The sequence below is a fragment of the Salmo salar genome, chromosome 01 (genome assembly GCF_965601325.2).
Source record: "Salmo salar chromosome 01, fSalSal1, whole genome shotgun sequence".
NCBI lineage: Eukaryota > Metazoa > Chordata > Actinopteri > Salmoniformes > Salmonidae > Salmo > Salmo salar.
The window spans coordinates 102,972,707-102,998,815 of record NC_138291.1 but is presented as its reverse complement, the minus strand read 5'-3'; the positions used below and the strand labels follow the sequence as shown (position 1 = coordinate 102,998,815).

Sequence of the window (26,109 nt, the reverse complement as noted above, 5' to 3'; positions counted from 1 at the left end):
AGAGGTGTTCTGTGTCACGCAACTTGGGTCAAGATCTGTTTCTTGCTTTGCTCTTAGGCGCAGGGCACCATTGAAAGGAGTGATTTCCGTTGGTGCATCGCAGACCTGGTGGGAAGCGTCAGTCGTTTTGAGTCTGTCTCAACCTAAAGTCATGTTAGGCTATATCAGTTATACTGTTTAGTTTTTGTACTGAATACACTGCATTGTTTCAGGTGCAACATTGATGGTCATGCTGCAGCAGCTTGTAGGAGGGAGATTCCAAGATAATGGAAGTGTGCAGGAGGGCATTTGAAAGTGTCTGGTGCAAGAGAGGCAGCTTGAAGTGGTCAGAGTAGTGCAGAAGGTGTTGTATGCTGAGGCAGTTTAGAAATGGAGGATGGGTGAGGAATCCTGAGAGGATTCCAGTGAGTAGTAGATTTGTACCAGAACAGAGGGCCAATGAGAGATTTATGGTTCAGTAAGGTTGGCTTCTTAGCGTTCATATCAATGGTTATCAACTGTACTGAGCAATGCAATGTAAATCACAGAAAATGGATGTGGTAGCAGTTGCAGCGATGTATATGAGATTTGACTTCAGAAGAATTACAGGGTGTGTTGCGGGGTGGTGTCCTGTCCTCCCAGGCCATTGGCATGGTGCAGATAGGGTCAAAGTAGTGGTATTGGGTTTTTATACTGGAGTGTAGGTGGTGTCTAGGGCTATATTTAACTTTCTTAGAAGAACGGGTCTAATGAAGAGCATTTCATGTAGGTAGGCTGTGACTGGCCTCACGCTCCAGAAAGTAGGTGGCGGTGTATGCACCTAAAAGTTGGATGTGATCCGCCAACCTTAAAGACATGGGTTGTGTATGTATGCAATTCAGAGGGTGAATGAGCAAGACATTTTTCAGTGCCTTTGAATAGGGTATGGTATTAGGTGAAAGGCACACTGGTTTGAGATCTCATATGTTGTGGTGGTAGGTTGGGTGGAGAAGAGGTTGAGTTGGTGACAGTAACTAGGAGTGGACTAGTGGTGGTTTTGTTTCTTCAGCCCAGAGGAAGTGGGCGCTCCGGATCACGCGATTAGGTAGAAGAAATGTGACTTGCTTCGCTCTCTGGAGCAGGGCACTGTTGAAAGGAGTGATAACAGGCTTGGTATTAAATGCTGAAGATCAGTTGAAAATGAAGACTCCCCGTGTCTGATACTTGCCGTTTAGTTCAACGCAGATCTGGTGGCGAGCATGGGGAAATGGAGAAGACGTTGTCTGTTTTGATGTAGTCTTTGCCAGATAAGGTCATGGTAAGAAGTGTAAGTTACCCTGTGGGAGTGTTTGTTCCTAAATTTGGTGTCAAGTTTATGGGCAGCAGTATGTAGGAGGGTGAAGCCTAAATGTGGGAAGTGTGCAGGAGGGCTTGAAATGAAGGAATGTGTAGTTTCGGGGGAGGAAGTTAGTTGTGGGGCTAGAGAAAGGTGTTAGGTGAAAGGCACCTTTGATCCCCTGCTGATTTTGTACGTTTGCCCACTGACAAAGAAATGATCAGCCTATAATTTTAATGGTAGGTTTTTTGAACAGTGAGAGACAGAATAACAACAACAAAAAAATCCAGAAAAACGCATGTCAAATGTTATAAATTGATTTGCATTTTAATGAGGGGAAATAAGTATTTGACCCCCTCTCAATCAGAAAGATTTCTTGCTCCCAGGTGTCTTTTATACAGGTAACGAGCTGAAATTAGGAGCACACTCTTAAAGGGAGTGCTCCTAATCTCAGTTTGTTACCTGTATAAAAGACACCTGTCCACAGAACATTATGCTTTGGGGGTGTTTTTCTGCTAAGGGGACAGGACAACTTCACCACATCAAAGGGACGATGGACGGAGCCATGTACCGTCAAATCTTGGGTGAGAACCTCTTTCCCTCAGCCAGGGCATTGAAAATGGGTCGTGGAGGGGCGTGGAGGGAGCTGAAGGTTCGAGTTGCCAAACGTCAGCCTCGAAACCTTAATGACTTGGAGAAGATCTGCAAAGAGGAGTGGGACAAAATCCCTCCTGAGATGTGTGCAACCTGGTGGCCAACTACAAGAAACATCTGACCTCTGATTGCCAACAAGGGTTTTGCCCCCCAAGTACTAAGTCATGTTTTGCAGAGGGGTCAAATACTTATTAAAATGCTAATCATTTTATAACATTTTTGACATGTGTTTTTCTGGATTTTTGTTGTTATTCTGTCTCTCACTGTTCAAATAAACCTACCATTAAAATTATAGACTGGTAATTTCTTTGTCAGTGGGCAAACGTACAAAATCAGCAGGGGGACCAAATATTTTTTTTCCCTGGCTGTATATCACAAATAATTTAATTTAGGTTTGCAGTGAATGGCCTCCATTACAGTAGGTGGCGGTGTACGCTCCTTAAATTGAATGCTATCCGCCGAAGAAGTAGTTTTTTGACTTGCGGAAATGACTGTAGGGGTCGGGGAGGAGCGGTTAGCGTGAAAAGTCAGATGAATTTAGCTTCGGTAGTTGGCTAAGAAGAAATACATTTCAAGTGCCAATGCACTTTCAAAAAACCATCTTCAACTGAATCGGATATAGTCATATCACTGCAAAATTGTGATATATAGCTAGCTAGGATGTTACAAAGGAAACATTAACTTGTTGTAGCTAGCTATAGAAGGATACAAACTAGCTACTTCGCGCTGACTTGACAAGCAAAGAAGATAACAAAGACATTTTGGGAAATTGTAATATGAAAAAAGACGTGTCTGGGACATTAGGATTTGTCTCTCAAAAAGACATCGTCTACAACAAACTTCTGCCATATGCGGATATATTAGACGACGAGTCCAATGACATTTTAGGTCAAATCAAAGGGAACTTGGGACGGGCTGTCCAGCTTCGAGAGATATGGCCGGGTGTCTTGTTTTGGACAAGGAAACTTTCCACGTAAGTGTGAATTTACCCAAGTGTCTGACTTTCTAGCTAGCTGGTTGCCATTCACCTGCCCTGAAAACTAGCTTCAGATAGTAACGTGGCTAACAAGTAACGAACTACATTTGCTTGGCCAAATAACTTTATTTACCGATGTAGTTAGAAGCTAGCCGACTCAACTCCATCGCAAATGGTGGAGTTTAGTCACAGACAGTAAGTTATACATATATTTGGTTTTGTCGGCTAGCCAGTGGATGCTAGGCTAGCTAAAGTTAGATTTCCGTTGGAAAGTGGGCTAACGGTACCGGTAGTAGCTTGCTAACAATCGCAATTTGACCGGTGTATTTTGAGATCAGTGAATGCATCACTGTCACTGACTCGGCCTTGTGGATTTTGCTCCCAGGATTAAGGTTAGCCAGGCAAGAAACCCCGAGGTAGTTGGCTAGCTAACTTCGTTAACTTTAGCCAACATTAGCCAGCCAGAACAGTAGCCAGCTACTCAACTTTAACATTTCAAGACAGATTGCAAGCGAAATGGCTGTCTTAAATCACGATATGAGTAACGTTAACCATGGACACGGATAGTAACGCCGTGCAAACTATCAATTGCTGTGTCATTAAGACAGACTAAGCACGCTAGTTGGTTAATGTTAGCTAACTCAGCTAGTGGCTAGGGAAACACTAGCTACATAACGGGCAAGCCCTTTAACCTTAGTTGCATCTTGTTTGTAAGCATGCTTAACTCTATAGGCCGAACGTTAGTTGGTTCTACTACCAACTATATCTTTCTAACATCCGTTTCCCTGCGAACCTATCTATCCAGCTTGCTAGCTGATTGAGACATGTTACTGACATGTAACCTATTGTCCCTTTTACCTAATCATACCTTTACTTAGCTAGCTAAGTTAGCCAGCCATTGCTTAGTCACTGTGACGGTGTGGTTGGTACCATCTCACAGGAATTGTTTGCCCTTAGGGAGGAATCAAGACTTGTGAAAGTCTGTTGTGTTCACTTTCAAAGACTTCTGTGTTGAGGGTTTTACATTAGTCCCATGATTTAGCTAGCTGAGTAGATAGACAACATTGTGAGAATCTTAAGGCAAACATTACTTCATATTCCCAAATAAATAACAACAATATTATTTTCCAGAAGGGAGTTAAGTTTTACTGTCACATGGCAATAAACTACACTGAACAAAAATATAAACACAACATGTAATGTGTTGGTCCCATGTTTCATGAGCTGAAATAAAAGATCCCAGACACACAAACACATATTTGTTTACATCCCTGTTAGTGAGCATTTCTCCTTTGCCAAGATAATCCATCCACCTGACAGATGTGGCATATCAAGAAGCTAATTAAACAGCATGATCATTACACATGTGCAGCATGTACTGAGGACAAAAGGCCACTCTAAAATGGGTAGTCTGGTCGCACAATGCCACAGATGTCTCAATATTTGAGGGAGTGTGCAATTGGCATGCTGACTGCAGGAATGCCCACCAGAGCTGTTGCCAGAGAAATGAATGTGAATTTCTATACCATAAGCTAATTCAACGTCATTTTTGAGAATTTGGCAGTATGTTCAAATGGCCTTACGACCACAGACTACGTATGGCATTGTGTGGGCAAGCGGTTTGCTGATGTGAACGGAGTGTCCCGTGGTGGTGGAGTTATGGTATGGGCAGGCGAAAGCTACGGACAATGAACACAATTGCATTTTATCGATGGCACTTTGAATACACAGCGATAGTGTGATGAGATCCTGAGGCCCACTGTTGTGCCATTAATCTGCCACCATCACGATGATAATGATAATGCACAGGCCCGTGTTGCAAGGAACTGTACACAATTCCTGGAAGCTGAAAATGTCCCATGTCTTCCATGGCCAGTGTACTCACCAGACATGCCACCCATTGAGCATGTTTGATGCTCTGGATCGACAGTGTGTTCCAGTTCCCGCCAATATCTAGCAACTCCACACAGCCATTGAAGAAGAGTGGGACAACGCGCCACAATCAAAAGCCTGATCAACTGTGTGCGAAGGAGATGTGTTGCGGTGCATGAGGAAAATGGTGGTTACACCAGATACTGACTGGTTTTCTGATCCATAACCCTACCTTTAAGGTATCTGTGATCAACAACTGCATATCTGTATTCCCAGTCATGTAAAGTCCATAGATGAGTGCCTAGTGAATTTATGTTAATTCACTGATTTCCTTCTGATCTGTAACTCAGTCAATTTTTTTAAATTGTTGCATATTGTGTTAATTTTTGTTTAGTAAAGCTACTGCTCATAACTACACAACACAAGTACTCCGTCTGCTTCAACATGCACTATTTACATTCTCATATGGCCTAATCACTGCCAGTGTTGCTTCATATGATGTGCTGTCCCAGGTAAATGCTTCCACAACGTGACGTGCCGTTTTCCAACGCTTTTGGTGTTGCTTGAGTGTGACCACGTGTGGGATTGGTGACACACCGGTGATCCCATTCTATAGCTGACTGTAATTAAGAATGTAAACATGATACAGCACCATAATAATTAAGGCCTTACAGAAGGTTGATACAATGATTGACTGTATATTAATTGTACCACATCCCTGTTGTACGCAGACCTTCAGGAAAGAGCAAACTATACTTTATAAACTGTCAGGCTACAGAAGATGGAAGCACAGTTATCTGTGAGCCTGTTTCAGAAGTTCTGAATTCAAGGCACTCTTCAGAGCTCCTCACAAAGTCAGAAGAGTTCTGTTCCAAACATATAGACTGTGTACCGCTTTATAGGAATAGTTACACGTAGACAGTGTTTTCACACCTTGCCAATGTTGTTATATCAGGTTACTCTCTGTCTGTGTTGTTTGCCATGTTTTATTTGGTTGTACTAGCTACTAGGCTCATTAGGCTCTTTCACCTTAAGCTGTGTCGTAACTGTGTCCCAAATGGCACCCTATTCCCTATGGGCCCTCGTCCAAAGGAGTGACCTACTGAGGGAATAGGGTGCCTTTTGGGACTCAGAAAACATGCCAACAGAGCCTGGACGTAATCCTAATGCCATGACCGAGTCACTGCTCTCAACAGTTGATCTAGATTCTGGTGCTACACAAGTATTTTGGCTCCTTGGCAAGAACAAGAAGCATTCAATGCAGGCATAGCAGGCCTATTTATGTACTGTTGTTGCTTGGCCCTAAGCACTGGGCTTTGGTGGTATCCAGATTGTCATTCACTATATACAAGTATGTGGACAGCCATTCAAATTAGTGGTTTCGGCTATTTCAGCCACACCTGTTGCTGACAGGTGTATAAAACCACACAGCCATGCAATCTCCATAGACAAACATTGTCAGATGAATGGCCTTACTGAAGAGCTCAGTGACTTTTAACGTGGCACTGTTAGGGTTGCACATTTTGGGGAATATTCAGCGTTGGAAACTTTCCATGGGAATTAATGGCAATATATGCACATTAATATTAATACCATTTAAATGTAGATTTTTGCATTGGATATATTTACTATTTCATATAGAGACAGAAACAAACCTTTTTGCCTTATCATAAGTAGAGATAATTACAAATTAAATCCTTCCAATAAAAATAACAATTTAGTTACGAATTGAACTTTAAATGAGTTGACTCTTCACGTGGGATGATTTCACTGAACAACAAAAGAAAGGGATATTGAATGATTCCCAATGATCCATCGCATCTCCCAAAAAAACAGTTTTCAACATACATCTGTAAAATAATAGTCTGGAAACTAGAGTTTTGGTTGTCCTCTTCTCACGCTTCCATGTCTTCTCTCTGGACTTACTCAATGTCCACCTCTTTAACATCCGACTCTGAGGCCTCATCATATTCTCTGTCACTTTCAAATGTTGTTGAGGATGGCTCGTTGTCAGGCTCAAAAAGCTTCAAATTTGCCCAGATGGTCACCAATTTTTCAACCCTTGTATTGGTCAGCCTGTTGCGTGCTTTGGTGTGTGTGTTCCCAAACAAGGACCAGTTGCGCTCTGAGGCGGCTGATGTTGGTGGGATTTGGAGGATGATGGAGGCAATGGGGGAAAGAGCCTCAGATCCACAAAGTCCCTTCCACCAGGTGGCTGATGAGATATGTTGGCACGACTGCCATATTGCATCTCCATCCCAAAGCCCTTCCTTGGAGGTGTACTTTGCCAGACTGCCAAGAACCTGTCCCTCATCCATGCCAAGGTGGCGAGACATGGTAGTGATGACACCATAGGCTTTGTTGATCTCTGCACCAGACAGGATGCTCTTGCCAGCATACTTGGGGTCCAACACATACACTGCGGCGTGTATGGGCTTCAGGCAGAAGTTTTCACGCTTTTTGATGTATTTCAGAACTGGAGTTTACTCTGCTTGGAGCAACAGTGAAGTGGGCAGGGCAGTACAGATTTCTTCTCTTACATCTGCAAGCAGAGTCTGAACATCAGACAGGATGGCATTGTCTCCCTCAATCCATGCAATGGCTACTGCTACAGGTTTCATGCTGCTTACCACTCTCACAAAATACGTTATCCTCTTGATGGGGCTGTCCGTATCGGCAGACTGTGATATGGCCATTTCTTGGAGAGACACCTTCCCCTCCAGGAGACTGTCAAACATGATGATAACACCACCCCAACAGGAGTTGCTGGGCAGTTTCAATGTGGGGATCGTATATTGGAGACGTGTGTGTGTGTGTGTGTTGTCCCTTGTGTCTGTTCTCTTGTAGAATACTGGTTGAGTGGTGGAGGTGATGTAGTTAATGTTCGTGGGCAAGGAATAATTCAACCACCCATCAGGTATGATTGCAGTACAGTCTGCTTTCTCTATGATTTGCTTGACCTTCACTTGAACTCTGCATCCAGAAAATGAGTAGATAAAGCATGTCTGGTTGGAGGGTGTATGCTGGGTGATAGAACATTCAGAAATATCTTCCAATACACATTGCCAGTGAGCATCAGATGTGAACCAGTTGCATACACAGCTCGAGCAAGACATTCATCAGCATTTCTCTGACTACATTCCTCCATTGAGTCATCAAAACTTCTGATTCCAGGAGGACCATGAGCTGTTGCTATCAATTAAGGTGTCTGCTTCATCATTTTCACCTTGAATAGAAGTAGAGGGACTTTTGTCAGAGGCTGCTTGTTGTGAGCGCTGAGGGAACTTTATGCACTTGGCCAGATGATTCTGCATCTTTGTTGCATTCTTCACATGATTTGGCACAGTATTTGCAAATGTACACAGCTTTTCCTTCTACATTAGCTGCATTGAAATGTCTCCACACATCAGATAGTGCCCGTGGAATCTTCCTGGAAATATTTGAAAAAAAATGAGTAAAATAAAACAAGTCTGTTCAGCAAATTTCTGCCCTGCTGGAGCTGCCCCATAATAAAAAAAGTTTTAAAAAAGCATTTTTTTGGTCCTCCAATAATCGGTATCGGTGTTGAAAAATCATAATCGGTCGACCTCTAGCCTGTTTATTTATCATCAAATCACAGCCCACTTTGTCAAACGGGTGATTTAACAAAAGCACATTCGCGAAAAAAGCACAATTGTTGCACAAATGTACCTAACCATAAACAACAATGCCTTAATTAAAATCTGTATATCTTTTAAAACCTGCATATTTAATTAAAAGATTCATGTTTGCAGGCAATATTAACTAGGGAAATTGTCACTTCTTTTGCGTTCAGTGCAAGCAGAGTCGGGGTATATGTAGCAGTTTGGGCCGCGTGGCTCATTGCGAACTGTGTGAAGACCATTTCTTCCTAACAAAGACAGTAATTAATTTGCCAGAATTTTACATAATTATGACCTAACATTGAAGGTTGTGCAATATTTAGACTGAGGGTTGCCACCCGTTTGATAAAATACGGATTGGTTCCGTATTTCACTGAAAGAATAAACGTTTTGTTTTCGAAATGATAGTTTCTGGATTTGACCATATTAATGACCTGAGGCTTGTATTTCTGTGTGTTATTATATTATAATTAAGTCTATGATTTGATAGAGCAGTCTGACTGAGCGGTGGTAGGCAGCAGCAGGCTCGTAAGCATTCATTCAAACAGCACTTTTGTGCGTTTTGCCAGCAGCTCTTCGCTGTGCTTCAAGCATTGCGCTGTTTATGACTTAAAGCCTATCAACTCCCAAGATTAGGCTGGTGTAACCAATGTGAAATGGCTAGCTAGTTAGCCGGGTGTGCGCTAATAGCGTTTCAAACGTCACTCGCTCTGAGACTTGGAGAAGTTGTTCTCCTTGCTCTGCATGGGTAACACTGCTTCGAGGGTGGCTGTTGTCGATGTGTTCCTGGTTCGAGCCCAGGTAGGAGCGAGGAGAGGGACGGAAGCTATACTGTTACACTGGCAATACTAAAGTGCCTATAAGAACATCCAATAGTCAAAGGTATATGAAATACAAGTCGTATAGACAAATAGTCCTATAATTCCTATAATAACTACAACCTAAAACTTCGTACCTGGGAATATTGAACTCATGTTAAAAGGAACCACCAGCTTTCATATGTTCTGAGCAAGGAACTTAAGTTTGCTTTTTTACATGGCATATATTGCACTTTTACTTTCTTCACCAACACTTTTTTTGTTTTTGCATTATTTAAACCAAATTGAACACGTTTCATTATTTATTTGAGGCAAAATTGATTTTATTGATGTATTATATTAAGTTAAAATAAGTGTTCATTCAGTGTTGTAATTGGCATTATTACAAGTACATGCTAAAAAAAATTGGCCGATTTTAATCGGTGTTGGCCTTTTCTGGTCCTCCAATAATCTGTATCGGCGTTGAAAAATCATAATCGGTCTACCTCTACTTGGCACACATGTAGTTGGACTTTCTCCCATTCTTCTCTGCAAATCCTCTCAAGCTCTGTCAGGCTGGATGAGGAGCGTCGCTGTACTGCTATTTTCAGGTCTCTCCAGAGATGTTTGATCGGGTTCAAGTCTGGGGTCTGGCTGGGCCACTCAAGGACATTTTCAGAGATTTGTCCCGAAGCCACTCCTGTGTTGTCTTGGCTGTGTGCTTAGGGTCGTTGTCCTGTTGGAAGGTGAACATTTGCACCAGTCTGAGATCCTGAGCGCTCTGGGGCAGGTTTCTCTGTACTTTGCTCCGTTCATCTTTCCCTTGTTCCTTACTAGTCTCCCAGTACCTGCTGCTGGAAAAACTTCCCACAGCATGGTTATGCTTCCACCACCACACTTCACTGTAGCGGTGGTGCCAGGTTTCCTCCAGACGTGACGCTTGGCATTTAGGGCAAAGAATTCAATCTTGGTTTCATCAGATCAGATAATGTTGTTTCTCATTATCTGAGAGTCCTTTAGGTGCCTTTTGGCAAATTCCAAGCAGGCTGTAATGTTCCTTTCAGTAATGAGTGGCTTGTCTGGCCACTCTAGCAAAAAGCCTGATTAGTGGAGTTCCGCAGAAATGTTTGTCCTTCTGGAAGGTTCTCCCATCTCCACCGAGGAACTCTGGAGCTCTGTCAGAGTGACCATAGGGTTCTTGATCACCTCCCTGACCAGGGGCCTTCTCCCCTGATTGCTCAGTTTGGCCGTGCGGCCAGCTGTATGAAGAGTCTTGGTTGTTCTCAACTTCTTGGGAGACAGGATTGTGTTGAGTCCACTATGTTCTTGGGGACCTTCAATGCTGCAGAAATGTTTTGGTACCCTTCCCCAGGTCTCTGCCTCGACACAATCCTGTCTCCGAGCTCTGTGGACAATTCCTTCGACCTCATGGCTTGGTTTTTGCTCTGACATGCACTGTCAACTGTGGGACGTTATATAGACAGGTGTGTGCCTTTTACACATCATATCCAATCAATAGAATTTACCACAGGTGGACAAGAATGAAGTTCTTGAAACATCTCAATGATGATCAATGGAAACAGGATGCGCCTGAGCTCAATTTCGAGTCTCAAATCAAATGTTATTGGTCACATGCGCCGAATACTACAGGTGTAGACCTTACATTGAAATGCTTACTTATGAGACCCTAACCAATAACTCAGTTAAAAATATGGATAAGAATAAGAAATAACAAAGACAAGTAATTAAGGAGCAGCAGTGAAATAACAATAGCGACACTATATACAGGGGGTTAACGGTACAGAGTCAATGTGCGGGAGCACTAGTTATTTGAGGTAATATGTACATGTAGGTTGTTATTAAAGTGACTGCATAGATGATAACAACAGAGTAGCAGCAGTGTAAAGTGCGGAGGGGGGGGGGGGCAGGCAATGCAAATAGTTTGGGTAGCCTTTTGATTAGATGTTCAGGAGTCTTATGGTTTGGGGGTAGAAGCTGTTTAGAAGCCTCTTGGACCTAGACTTGGTGCTCTGGTACCTCTTGGCGTGCGATAGCAGAGAGAACAGTCTGACTAGGGTGGTTGGAGTATTTGACAATTTTTAGGGCCTTCCTCTGACACCACCTGGTATAGAGGGCCTGGATGGCAGGAAGCTTGGCCCCAGTGGATGTACTGGGCTGTTTGCAATACCGTCTGTAATGCCTTGCGGTCGGAGGCCGAGCAGTTGCCATACCAGGCAGTGATGCTACCAGTCAGGTTGCGCTCGATGGTGCAGCTTTAGAACCTTTTGAGGACCCATGCCAAATCTTTTCAGTCTCCTGAGGAGGAATATGTTTTGTTGTGCCCTCTTCACGACTGTCTTGGTGTGCTTGGACCATGTTAGTTTGTTGGCGATGTGGACACCAAGGAACTTGAAACTCTCGACCTGCTCCACTACAGCCCCGTCGATGAGTGGGCCTGTCCTCTTTTTCCTGTAGTCCACAATCATCTCCTTTGTCTTGATCATTTTGAGGGAGAGGTTGTTATCCTTGCACCACACTGCCAGGTCTCTGACCTCCTTCCTATAGGCAATCTCGTTGTCGGTGATCAGGCCTAGCACTGTTGTCATCGGCAAAGTTAATGATGGTGTTGGAGTCGTGCCTGGCCGTGCAGTCATGAGTGAGCAGGGCGTACAGGAGGGGACTGAGCACGCACCTCAGAGGGGCCCCTGTGTTGAGGATCAGTGTGGCGGATGTGTTCTTACCTACCCTTACCACCTGGGGGCGGCCCGTCAGGAAGTCCAGGATCCAGTTGCAGAGGGAGGTGTTTAGTCCCAGGGTCCTTAGCTTATTGATGAGCATATGGTGTTGAACGCTGAGCTATAGTCAATGAATAGCATTTTCACGTAGGTGTTCGTTTTGTCCAGGTGGGAAAGGGCCGTGTGGAGTGCAATAGAGATTGCGTGATCTGTTGGGGTGGTATGTAAATTGGAGTGGGTCTAGGATTTCTGTGATAATGGTGTTGTGAGCCATGACCAGCCTTTCAAAGCATTTCATGGCTACAGACGTGAGTGCTACAGGGCGGTAGTCATTTAAGCAGGTTACCTTAGTCCCTGTGCCCAAGAACACTATGGTGGTCTTCTTAAAACATGTTTTTATTATACACTCAGACAGGGTGAGGTTGAAAATGTCAGTGAAGACACTTGCCAGTTGGTCAGCGCATGCTCGGAGTACTTTTTATTTCACCTTTACCAGCAGATGTAGAAGTAGTTTTGCTCATCTGGTAGGCTCGTGTCACTGGGCAGCTCTCGGCTGTGCTTCCCATTGTTGTCTGTAATGGTTTGCAAGCCCTGCCACATCCGAGCGTCAGAGCCGGTGTAGTACGATTCGATCTTAGTCCTGTATTGATGCTTTGCCTGTTTGATGGTTCGTCTGAGGGCATAGCGGGATTTCTTATAAGCTTCTGGGTTAGAGTCCCGCTCCTTGAAAGCGGCAGCTCTAGTTTTTGCCTGTAATCCATGGCTTCTGGTTGGGGTATGCACGTACAGTCACTGTGGTGACAACGTCATCAATGTACTTATTGATGAAGCCAATGACAGATGTGGTGTACTCCTCAATGCCATCGGAGGAATCCCGGAACATATTCCAGTCTGTGCAAACAAAACAGTCCTGTAGCTTATCGTCTGCTTTATCTGACCACTTTTTTATTGATCTAGTCACTTTTGCTTCCTGCTTTAATTTTTGCTTGTAAGCAGGAATCAGGAGGATATAATTATGGTCAGATTTGCCAAATGGAGGGCGAGGGAGAGCTTTGTATGCATCTCTGTGTGTGGAGTGAAGGTGGTCCAGTTTTTTTCCCCCTCTGGTTGCACATTTAACATGCTGATAGAAATTTGGTAAAACGGATTTAAGTTTCCCTTCGTTAAAGTCCCCGGCTACTGGAAACGCCGCCTCTGGCTGAGCGTTTTCTTGTTTGCTTATGGCGGAATACAGCTCGATCAATGCTGTCTTAGTGCCTACAAATTCTCAGAAGGCAGCCTGTTCTTTGGCCCCTTTTTCTCTGCCTTCTCTTCACGCAAATCAGGGGGATCTGGGCCTGTTCCCTGTGAGGGCAGTATATCATTCATGTCGGGCTCGTCAGACTCGTTAAAGGAAAAAAAGGATTCTGCCAGTCCGTGGTGAATAATCGCAGTCCTGATGTCCAGAAGTTATTTTCGGTTGTAAGAGACAGTAGCGGCAACATTATGTACAAAATAAGTTGCAAAGAAACTAACAAAAAAACATCATTGGTTGGACACGTCAGCCTTCTCCGGTGCCATCTTGTAATCACCATCTTGTAGTGTCATAGCAAAGGGTCTGAATTCTTATGTAAATTAAACATTTATTTTTATGTGTGCAAAGAATTATAGCATGTTTTGTCGTAATGGAGATTGTTACGTTACAGAATAAGGCTGTAACGTAACAAAATGTGTAAAAAGTCAAGGGGTCTGAATACTTTCCGAATGCACTGTACGTCTCGCGTCTGAGCTGTTGAATTGAGACTCTGTCTCTGTACTGACCTTTTGTCTGTTTTATTGCCTTTCTGAGGGCATAACTGGACTGTTTGTATTCAATCATATTCCCAGTCTCCTTGCTGTGGTTAAATCCATCTGTCCACTGTTTTTGGTTTGGATAGGTTTTAATCGTCACAGTGGGAACAACATCCCATATACACTTCCTGATGAACTCTGTCAGTGTATATTTCAATGTTATCCTCAAAGGCAGCCCGGAACATGCTGGCATCTGATCCTATTCTCATCTGAATAATTGTTTGATATTGTGTTTTTTATTTATATATATTTATTAATGGTGCAACGGATGGCAAAACTCATGGTTTTGAGTCACGGATCAGATACTTTTTTCAGATCAGCAAAAAAACTTTGCGTTCCATTTATTTGTTAAAGAACACTTAAAGCAAGGAACTTTTTAATGTTTAAATAATATCTTAAATACTCAATTGTTAAATTAAAGTGCAATATGTGGCATGATACCTTCCTTTTGAAAATTAGTGAATGAAAAAGTAGCCTGTGTCCACATAAAAAAAAAAAAAAAAAAAGCAAAGCAGACCTGAGCTTATAACTTCAAATTCTTTTTCAAAAAAATGAGGATGTCTACATTGTCTGTGGAGAGGGTAGACCTCTTTGCAGTCACTATGTCCCCTGCCGTGGAGAACACCCTCTCGCTAGGAACTGAAGTGCCAGGCACAGCCAAGTACAGCCAGGTAGCATCTTGCCATCATGGCAATGTGAGGGTATTTACACTCATTGCTTTTCCACCATGCCAGTGGATCACCATCCACTGGAACGCCGCTTGCTGCCTTGTAGGATGCCACCTCCTCTTTGATGGTGTTGGCAAACGTCTTGCCTGTGTCCTTGCTCGTAAAGGTCTCCCCGACAAGCTCCTTCATGGCCAAATTATTTTGTGGAGGAGATGCGTCTGAATTTGCTCCTGTCGGCTCTGTGGCTTTACCCCTCAGGAAAAATGACTTAATCTATTAAACTAACTAATGATTTATTTTCATATTTCATAGAACTATAATTGTGGATGGATGATTCTAATAGCAATAGCTTAGACTAAGCTTTGTCTGCAGTATATTTATTATTGAAGTAATTCGCTCTTTTTTTTTCACCTCTTCAGTGGCCACAATCTCAGTGGTGAGATCACTGTATGTCCTCCGGTGTAGGACAGGGACTTGAACAGACAGGGACTTGAACAGACAGGGACTTGAACAGACAGGGACTTGAACCTTAGATCTAGTGCAGTATATTTATGAAGGTAGTCCTGTACATTAGGGGGGCATCTGGGGTTCAGGTCCTCTCTAATGGCAGCCTTGACATCTCTAGTGATGGTGCTGTCTTCCTCACTTGGGGCCATGGATTGTAGAATCCTTGTTTTCAGAGGTAGGATCATGGACACAGACGGTACAGTTTCAGTGCTCAATAGGGTTGTAACTGTTTTGAGGGGTTTGAGCACCTGTAGGACCTCCTCTGCCACTTTCATGTCATCATCAGACAAGGTGACAATGTCTTTATTTTTTTTCCAGGGTCTTGTCTGTTAGTGCAGAGTATACAGCTGCCTGCTGCTCAAGATGGCGCTCCTGCATGTCATAAGTGGAGTTCCATCTTGTTGTGACATGGTGTATGAGCTTGTGGGTCGGTAGCTGTAACATTTCTTGCTTGGTCTTAAGCACATGAGCGGCTGTTGTGCTTCGGTGGAAGAAGAAACCACCTTCCTGATCCTACCAAGGAGGTGGTCCATCTGGTTCACTGAGATTCCCCTTTGGGATGCTAAATTGATCACATGTGCAAAGCAAGCTATCTGTGGCCCCAGTCCAGCCTCTATCACTGCATTTACTTGGTTCTTGACATTATCTGTGGTGGTTGGGATATTGCTATTGGGCCTCTAGCTTCCACTCTGCTGCTGCTCCGAGCTGTACCTGTGCCAGATTTGTGCCTGTGTGACTCTCATAGAGGGGGAGTGTCTGTAGCACTACGCCTCTGTGGTGTGCACACAGTCACGTAGCTTTCTGTTGCCCTGGAGGTCCACTCCTCTGGTGTAGTGAGCAGTCACAGTCACGTAGCTTTCTGTTACCCTGAAGGTCCACTCCTCTGGTGTAGTGAGCAGTCACAGTCACGTAGCTTTCTGTTACTCTGGAGGTCCACTCCTCTGTGGTGTAGTGAGCAGTCACAGTCACGTAGCTTTCTGTTGCCCTGGAGGTCCACTCCTCTGGTGTAGTGAGCAGTCACAGTCACGTAGCTTTCTGTTGCCCTGGAGGTCCACTCCTCTGGTGTAGTGAGCAGTCACAGTCACGTAGCTTTCTGTTGCCCTGGAGGTCCACTCCTCTGGTGTAGTGAGCAGTCACAGTCACGTAGCTTTCCGTTGCCCTGGAGGTCCACCCGTCTGTGGTGAGGGCAACAGAGGATGCCTTGGATAATTCGTTGACAATTTTGATCATTTCCTGTTCATAAAGATCTGGCACGATCTTCATAGTGAAGTGTGTGCGGCAGGGGATTTCGTAGCGTGGCTCAAGCACTTTCACCATATTTTAAACCCTTTGTTTTCCACAACAGAGTATGGCCTCATGTCTGCAGCGATAAACATCCCAATAGATTTGGTGATGGCTTCAGCCCGGTCTGATTCTGAAGCAAAGGGCTTAAATACCGCGGTGAGAAGTTGTCTCTTGGCTGAGTTGGCTCCTGTCACTGACACACCAGAGTGATGACACTTTAAATGTGTGTCCATGCTCCATGTATTTCCATGATCATATGGCTTCCTTGTGGCACAATGCCTACACACCGTAATGGTGTTGTCCACCACCCTTCTTCCATCATCATATTTGACAGGGAAGCCAACATGCTCCCATACATGAGACTTAAATGAAGCTGGAGGCTTTTCCAGTTGTTCAGCTCCTCCGCTAGCCATGGCTGTCACTGCTCTTTTTTTCTTTGCTTTTTGCAACATTTTTCAGCTGTGCTAACATCATTGCAAAAGGGTTTTCTAATGATCAATTAGCCTTTTTAAAATGATAAACTTGGATTAGCTATCACAACGTGCCATTGGAACACAGGAGTGATGGTTGCTGATAACGGGCCTCTGTACGCCTATGTAGGTATTCCATTAAAAGCCGTTTCCAGCTACAATAGTCATTTACAACATTAACAATGTCTACACTGTTTCTGATCAATTTTATGTTATTTTAATTGACAAAAAATGTGCTTTTCTTTAAAAAACAAGGACATTTCTAAGTGACCCTTAGACGGTAGCATCTTTAAATTTCAATATTTTTTTACATTTCCATTCGGGCAGCTTAACTTTATTCTTGTGATACTTAAAAAAAAAAAAATGTTTTACTTGTCCTGGACAAGAGGACAATCGTTAATGTTGAGGCCTGTCTGATTTGTGTTCATCCATTTCTGTGGCTGTACCCTAAAGATTATTTTCTTGTAGGTACATACGGCTGTACGGCAGGAAGTTCAGCAAGGAGGACCATGTGCTGTTCATCAAGCTGCTGTACGAGCTGATCACCATCGACAAGCTGGAAATCAGTATGATGCAAGGCCTAGCCCGGCTACTCATCAACCTCCTCAAGTAAGACCACACATATGGTCCGTATGTATACACTCACACAGTCACGCATGCAAACACACTCACATTGACAAGCTGGAGATCAGCATGATAACTGGCCCTTCTACTCATCAACCTCGAAATGTAAGCAACACACACACCTCCATTAACAATCTTGAGACCAGTATGATGCAACGCTTCATCCACCTCATCAATCAATGTCACATAATGTCACTCTAAGCCTTTGATCATGTACTTCTTGCGGGTGTATTGTTTTCCTCCGAATTGTGTGAGAAGCTCGAGTGTCACTCATGTTTCAGAGTTGAAATACCCTCCATAAATTGAACCCTCTGACCACATAATTGTGTGAGAAGCTTTTTGAGGCAAGGGTGACATGATGGTTTCAATTAAGTCTTTAACATATTTTAACCCCACCTAATCTATTTCTAACAGGAAAACAGAGTTGCTGTCGCGTGAGGACCTGGAGTTGCCTTGGAGACCACTGTACGAGCTGCATGACAGGATCCTCTACTCAAAGACAGAACACCTGGGCCTCAACTGGTTCCCCAAGTACGCCCCTCTTCTCTTTTACCAGAACGGTTAAAAACATGCAGCCTTTTTTATTTTATTTTTATTTTATTTTTTGAAATCCACATATTCACACATTGAAACCAACCCAACCAATATAGGTTCTTCCCATTTTGAGCCCTCCCTCTATAAGCAGGAAGGTGGTGGGTGCCCCGTTTCTACCTTTGTTTGTTACGGAGCTCACTTCTGAATCTCTAGTGGTGGTATAAATGAATTTATTGTGAAATGTAGCTGGCTTTGTGTCAGTTAATCCGTTGGAGATTTGTTGGTACTGCCACGGTTCTGACTATTACAGTTCAACACACAGTTCATTCAGTTTCCCTTTGCCTCCCTCCTTGATGCATCCTTTCATAAGGCGTCAGCATGCTTCAGTTTGGCTGGCTGCTAGCCGAAGCTGGCCGGGCGACCCAAACGAGTAGCTCGCGGACTCCCTTAAGACATTCGCTTGAAAAAACAACTTATCGAAGTCCAAAACTAACAAAAATGTCACAATGTTATGATAATATATGCACACACTCTTCCAGACTGTTTTGGCTGGGAAGCATGCTGATGCATTTACATGCGAAGATTGTTATCCCTGCCCATTTTTGTAGGTTAGGGTCATTTCATGTAAGTTGTCAAATCTGTACCAACACACCCCCTGGTTGCATATAGCCGAGGACCCCCCCTCCCACCCCTTTTCTCCCAGCAAGCAGTGCGAGGTGCTCTTGTATAGTGCTATGGAAACATTGTGTTACAACAAAGCCTTGCTAGCACATAACAATGGGCTCCCACAAAGGGAAGCAAGTTACCCCGGTTTATTGATACTTGCTCCCTTTTGTAAAAAAAAATAAATGAAGGAGCAGTGAAAAAAAAAAAAGAGAAAATGTGCAATGACACTGCGGTACAAAAAAAGGTGTTAGAATTTGATATTGAAATGGATTGGCTTTTCATAGTGTGAATCTGAATCTGTTTTTATGCCTTTGTTTCCTCTCACATTCAGTTCTCTACGGCCTCGTGCTTCCTCTAAACACATAATGATAAAATTGTTTCAGAGGTGGTAAGGACAACGCTTCTCTTTTGTGATAAAAAATAAAATGTATTTCATCCTTTTATTCAGGCACTCTTTGGTTTTTATTTGTATATGTTGCATGTTGAAAACCAAAAAGCACACTGGACACCCCCACGCAGCTGGTTTGACATAAAATCAACTACAAATCAACCTAAAACCAAAAAGCAATGTTAACATTTCACTCATATTGGAGACTGTCGCACTGCATCTAACTGGACTCTATATCCCCCATACCCATTCTTTGTCAAGTCCCATATGATTTGGTGGTTTGACCTGCTTTGTCAGCACTGGAGGTTTTGCAGCAGTACCCACTAGAGTAGCCTAGCACATTCTGAAGTCAACTGTTTCTAAACGGCCATGATGGACAACTTTTTCGTGGTGCTAAAGAGCACAGATTTGTGCAACAACAAAGAAAATGCTTCCTTATAATGTACATTGTTAAAGAAAAGTTTCAAATTTGGCCTAAATCACGCCACCAGATAATAAAGTTTGCCGTGTTTCTTTGCACTTATCTGTGCTCTTTTGTGCCACAACTGTTGTCCCATATCTGTGAGTGAGAGTCATTGTAAGGGTAGTTTGAAGCTCTTGTATCATGTTCACCCTGGTATACTGGTATAAGATGGGGGTGATTATCACATGTTTCACCCAAGTATTCTAAAGGTCATTGGGTTTGGGGTTACCCAGGGTTGAGTGTTGGAGCCGTTGGTGTTCTGGTCATGCTACTTTGGATTTGTAATTCAGAGCATGAGTTTGGGGATTGTCAGTGTGGTCGGTCTGTGGGAAGTAGACCTATAAGAGAACTAATAGTTGGGTCCCAAAAATCTCTCCTTCCTCCTGAAGTGTGCACTCTTTCACTACTGTGAACAAGTGCACATTTCTGGAGAAAAGAAGAGATTAGGCTATTGGGACGCACCCCAACTCACTCAAGCCCTGAGATGCAAAGCCAGGAGCCCTTGGCAGAAGTCGCTCATCTGTGTAGTTCCCATTAGTCTATTAAATTAAAGCAATGCAGTGCGGTTGATTTGAAAGAGACTTGAATAAGTTTGCGTTTAGCGCGTGGTTGAATGGGATAGACGAGGCAGTTACAACGCATGACTTGAGCTCGGTGTGTGAGTGGTGGGAAGGCAGGGTGTTTGAGCTCACGGTGTGAGTGATGGTTTGCGGGTGTTTGAGCTCAGTGTGTGTGAGTGACGGCAGGAGGTTTCGAGGGTGTTTGAGCTCAGGGTGTGTGTGACGGCAGGAGGTTTGAGGGTGTTTGAGCTCAGGGTGTGGGAGTGGCGGAAAGGCAGGGGGATTGAGGGTGTTTGAGCTCAGGGGGTGTGAGTGACGGCAGGAGGTTTTCAGGGTGTTTGAGCTCAGGGGGTGTGAGTGACGGCAGGAGGTTTTGAGGGTGTTTGAGCTCAGGGGGTGTGAGTGACGGCAGGAGGTTTTGAGGGTGTTTGAGCTCAGGGGGTGTGAGTGACGGCAGGAGGTTTTGAGGGTGTTTGAGCTCAGGGGGTGTGAGTGACGGCAGGAGGTTTTGAGGGTGTTTGAGCTCAGGGGGTGTGAGTGACGGCAGGAGGTTTTGAGGGTGTTTGAGCTCAGGGGGTGTGAGTGACGGCAGGAGGTTTTGAGGGTGTTTGAGCTCAGGGGGTGTGAGTGACGGCAGGAGGTTTTGAGGGTGTTTGAGCTCAGGGTGTGAGTGGCGGGAAGGCAGGAGGTTTGAGCTCAGGGTGTGGGAGTGGCGGGAAGGCAGGGGGATTGAGGGTGTTTGAGCTCAACGGCTGAGGTTATATTGTTCTCAGATAAATCTTTTGACACTTATGACACTGAGTTGAGTGACCAAGCTGTTCATAATGATGGTAACATTCAGAAATGGGCCCAACCGTAACCAAACCAAAGCCTGTAACAGCAGTCAGCAATACTACAGTGTAGCCTGGTGTTGGCTGTATTATTTAGGCAGCAAACGGAAGAAAATGGACTGAATGGGAGGGACTACTTGAAGTTGTCCAATAAGAAACATTAATTTCAGTTTTTTTCTTTGTGTGCCCTGAGCACAACTGAGATATGTTTACTGTTTAGTCAGGCTAGGTGATTTTAAAAAGCCTAAAACAATAGGCACCCTCCATTTAAGGTACACTCTCTCCACTGTTAAGATCAGCGTTCATTACAAGTATTAACGGCTAGACCTACTATTTACATAAAGCCTCAGTCCCAGTCATTTTCTCTCCAAGACAATTCCCTAAGCCCAATAAAAAGCCCCATTCTGATGATTCTGAATGAACAGAGTACATCTGTTAAATTATTTACCATTCATGTTCTGCTGTTACACTGCTGGCCCAGGGCCATCCAGGACAAAAGTTGAACGGCCCTGGGATAGTCACATTGTTGTAGTCAATGACTTTAGTTCAGTTTGTTTCTGTAGTCCTTTTGTCACGCTATGCCAGTTTGTGTGTCCCTAATTTCCTTGCTGTTTCTATGTACACACATGGTCCTCACATCCCTTACTTTTGATCAGTGCTTGAGTTGAGCCGGTCCAGACATTTGTCTCTCTACTGCTTGATTACAGACCTCTGAGTACTCGCTCTAAAATATGAACAATGCTGTAACTTAAAATGAGCACCACAGCTCAAGTGAGTACCCAAGCCAGCACCTTTCTCATTACATTTCAAGCACCGCTTTTGATGAGCATGTACTAAACGTGGAATTTCAATGTGAGTGATTTGGCTGTACCAGCATGCAGTCAGTCAGCCTCATCATAATTGCATTGGTGTGTTCAGTGTGCTCGTTGTTTCATTAACAGCCACCTCTGTCTGTTCTGATGTATCAACATCTCTCTCTCTTTCCTCTCTCTTTCCTCTTCTCTCTCTCTTTCCTCTCTCTTTCCTCTTCTCTCTCTCTCTCTCTCTTTCCTCTCCTCTCTCTCTCTCTCTTTCCTCTCTTCTCTCTCTCTCTCTCTCTCTCTCGTTCCTCTTCTCTCTTGTCTTTTCTCTTTCCCCCCCAGCTCGGTGGAAAACGTTCTGAAAACACTTGTGAAAAGCTGCAGACCGTAAGTATATATTTTTAAACCCCTATATGAAATATACTGTATGTCTTTTTAAAGACTTCAGTTGCTGAGCTCGTGGTTGCATTTACTCTTGGGACACTTTTGGTGAACACTAACACAGGCATATCATCTGAAGAGTTAATGTATTATTACAATATGGCCTGTTATCCATCTGTTCTTGTCAAGGTCATGCTACCTAGAACTCCTGTGTGGTCTGAGGCACTGCATCGCAGTGCTAGCTGTGCCACTAGAGATTCTGGGTTCGAGTCCAGGCTCTGTCGCAGCTGACCGCGACCGGGAGACCCATTGGGCGGTGCACAATTGGCCCAGCGTCGTCCAGATTAGTGGAGGGTTTGGCCGAGAGGGATGTCCTTGTCCCATCGCACACTAGTGACTCCTGTGGCGGTCCAGGCGCAGTGCACACTGACACGGTCGCCAGGTGTACGGTGTTTCCTCCGACACATTGGTGCGGCTGGCTTCCAGATTAAGTGGGCATTGTGTCAAGAAGCAGTGCGGTTGGGTTGTGTTTCGGAGGACGCATGTCTCTCGACCTTCGCCTCTCCCGGGTTCGTACAGGAGTTGCAGCGATGAGACAAGACTGTAACTACCAATTGGATACCACGAAATTGGGGAGAAAAAGGGGTGCTAGCTAGTTCCATCCCTGGATGCCTGGCAAGGATATATTTTGCATTTTGGTGTATACAACTCCATCACACACTCCTTGCACATCAAATCAAACTTTATTTGTCACATGCGTCGAATTTTTATTTTTTAATTTGACCTTTATTTAACCAGGTAAGCTAGTTGAGAACAAGTTCACGACTGTCTTGGTGTGTTTGGACCATAATAGTTTGTTGGTGATGTGGACACCAAGGAACTTAACTCTCGACCTGCTCCACTACAGCCCCATCGATGTTAATGGGGGCCTGTTCGGCCCCCCTTTTCCTGTAGTCCACGATCAGCTCCTTTGTCTTGCTCACATTGAGGAAGTGGTTGTTGTCCTGGCACCACACTGCCAGGTCTCTGACCTCCTCCCGATAGGCTGTCTCATCATTGTTGGTGATCAGGCATACCACTGTTGTGTCGTCAGGAAACTTAATGATGGTGTTGGAGTCGCAGTCGTGGGTGAACAGGGAGTACAGGAGGGGACTAAGCACGCACCCCTTAAGGGCCCCAGTGTTGAGGATCAGCGTGGCAGATGTGTTGTTGCTTACTCTTACCACTGGGGGCGGCCCGTCAGGAAGTCCAGGATCCAGTTGCAGAGGGAGATGTTTAGTCCTAGAGTCATTAGCTTAGTGATGAGCTTTGTGGGCACTATGGTGTTGAACGCTGAGCTGTAGTCGAACAGCATTCTCACATTGGTGTTCCTTTTGTCCAGGTGGGAAAGGGCAGTGTGGAGTGCAATTGAGACTGCGTCATCTGTGGATCTGTTGGGGCGGTATGCGATTTGGAGTCGGTCTAGGGTATCTAGGATGATGCTGTTTATGTGAGCCATGACCAGCCTTTCATAACACTTCATGTCTACCGACGTGAGCGCTACCGGGTGTTAGTCATTTAGGCAGGTTACCTTTGCTTCCTTGTGCACAGGGACTATTTTAACCGCTCACAGGCAGGGTGGCAGAGGTTTGTGTGTGTGTGTGCAAGTGTCAAGAAGCTTAGTCACTCAGTTGAGTCCCTGAGTTACTTGCTTCTGCAGCGACTGAGACTTAATCCTATTATCCGATCTAATTCTGGCCTGGTAGAGTTTCCTGTTACTGTGAGCAGAGAAGTAGGGATTGAGAGAGCCCTTTGGGGCCAGGGGTCCTCAACATCAGTGAAGTAGGGACTGAGAGAGAAGAGAGAGTGAGCCCTTTGGGGCCAGGAGCACTCAGCAGCAGAGTAGCCTAATGCAAGGCATGTTAAGGAGTTTAATGAAGATCAATTGCAACTGCAAAGCGATGGGAAGGACATGAGAAGGGAATTGGATAGTAGTACATATTGTTATTTTGGATTTTCCGGCCATTCAATTGAATTGGAATGTGTAGGTAGAAAGAACTGCAGTTGTTGGCCATGCAAAACTGCTCTTCTGCGGTCCAAGTGCTGATGCTGTTGTGTTCACACAAACCTGCTCACTATTTGATTACATTAGCTATACTGATGCTGTTTTATATCAGCAAACGCCAGCTTAACTGCCATTGTTTCATATACACATTTTATTTGATTCCATTGCCATAGCTGCGAAAATAGAAATTCTAATAATATGAATCTATTTCTGTCTGCCAACCAATGGTTTGTGGCCATGGTCAAGGCCTACGTGCAGCATTGCTCTTTGCATGTCTAGGAGTAGGATGCTTTGGCGTCAATTATTTATAAAATAGTACATAAATGATTTGTATGATGATTGCCATATACACATCACACATTGTTTGTCCTTGGCGAGGGGTTAAACAACTTTATTATGCTCATTTTAGATGCTTGTAGTGTTATGGCTGATATACACCACACCAAACTACAGGCCTTTATGATGGCACTGTAAATACAGGCCTTTATGATGGCACTGTAAATACAGGCCTTTATGATGGCACTTTAAATACAGGCCTTTATGATGGCACTGTAAATACAGGCCTTTGTGATATCTTATTTTATTCTTCAGGTATTTTCCGGAGTCGGCCACCCAGGAGATGTTGGAGGAGTGGCGTCCACTGCTCTGTCCATTTGACGTGACCATGCAGAGAGCAATAGGATACTTAGAGCTCTTCCTTCCCACCACCCTACCCCCAGAGCTGCACCACAAGGGCTTCAAGTGAGAACACACACCTCTGCCACCTCCCCAAAGGGTTGCATAATTACAGAAACTCCCAAAGTGCACAGGTTTTTCAGAAATCCCAGTTGAGGGATTCCCTTCCAGCTTATTGCCTTCTGATTACAGGAACGTTTCTGGAATATTTCAACCTTACGTCATCCCAAAACTTGGATTTAAATGACCATTTCAATTTTATTCTCCAATAAAAAAACAAATATGAACACTGTGTAAATGCCACCGTTGAGATGTGTTGTGTGTGTGCAGTATGCTTCAGCTATGAGATGTTGTGTGTGTGTGTGTGTGTGTGTGTGTGTGTGTGTGCAGTATGCTTCAGCTATGAGATGTGTGTGTGTGTGCAGTATGCTTCAGCTATGAGGTGTGTGTGTGCAGTATGCTTCAGCTATGAGGTGTGTGTGCGCAGTATGCTTCAGCTTTGAGGTGTGTGTGGGTGCAGTATGCTTCAGCTATGAGGTGTGTGTGGGGGTGCAGTATGCTTCAGCTATGAGGTGTGTGTGTGTGTGTGTGTGTGTGCGCAGTATGCTTCAGCTATGAGGTGTGTGTGGGTGCAGTATGCTTCAGCTATGAGGTGTGTGTGGGGGTGCAGTATGCTTCAGCTATGAGGTGTGTGTGCGTGCGCAGTATGCTTCAGCTATGAGGTATGTGTGTGTGTGTGTGTGCGCAGTATGCTTCAGCTATGAGATGTGGTGTGTGTGCAGTATGCTTCCGCTATGAGATGTGTTGTGTGTGCAGTATGCTTCAGCTATGAGATGTGTTGTGTGTGCAGTATGCTTCAGCTATGAGATGTGTTGTTTGTGCAGTATGCTTCAGCTTTGAGGTGTGTGGGTGCAGTATGCTTCAGCTATGAGGTGTGTGTGGGGGTGCAGTATGCTTCAGCTATGAGGTGTGTGTGTGTGTGTGTGTGTGTGTGTGTGGTGTGTGTGTGTGTGCGCGCGCGCAGTATGTTTCAGCTATGAGGTGTGTGTGTGCGCGCAGTATGTTTCAGCTATGAGGTGTGCGTGCGCGCGCAGTATGCTTCAGCTATGAGGTGTGCGTGCGCGCGCAGTATGCTTCAGCTATGAGGTGTGTGTGCGCAGTATGCTTCAGCTATGAGGTGTGTGTGCGCAGTATGCTTCAGCTATGAGGTGTGTGTGCGCAGTATGCTTCAGCTATGAGGTGTGTGCGCAGTATGCTTCAGCTATGAGGTGTGTGTGTGTGTGTGCACAGTATTCTTCAGCTATGAGGTGTGTGTGTGTGCGCGCAGTATGTTTCAGCTATGAGGTGTGTGTGCGCAGTATGCTTCAGCTATGAGGTGTGTGCGCAGTATGCTTCAGCTATGAGGTGTGTGTGTGT

The 26,109-nt window shown here is 44.4% G+C and overlaps 1 protein-coding gene across 2 annotated transcripts in view; it reads left to right on the top strand.

The window, feature by feature from the left end:
- The first annotated feature begins 2,425 nt into the window (after nucleotides 1-2,425).
- LOC106611227 (proteasome activator complex subunit 4B) overlaps nucleotides 2,426-26,109 on the top strand; it is a 92,629-nt gene continuing 68,945 nt past the window's right edge. Inside the window, exons 1-6 of one of the 2 annotated variants that reach the window (XM_045724975.2) lie at nucleotides 2,426-2,921; nucleotides 17,197-17,337; nucleotides 17,767-17,883; nucleotides 18,884-18,940; nucleotides 21,936-21,980; nucleotides 24,610-24,759. In XM_045724975.2, coding sequence (XP_045580931.1) covers nucleotides 2,725-2,921; nucleotides 17,197-17,337; nucleotides 17,767-17,883; nucleotides 18,884-18,940; nucleotides 21,936-21,980; nucleotides 24,610-24,759 — 707 coding nt within the window. In that variant the 5' untranslated portion in view covers nucleotides 2,426-2,724. The remainder of the gene's footprint in view (nucleotides 2,922-17,196; nucleotides 17,338-17,766; nucleotides 17,884-18,883; nucleotides 18,941-21,935; nucleotides 21,981-24,609; nucleotides 24,760-26,109) is intronic. The other variant, XM_014211221.3, reaches the window with a different exon arrangement.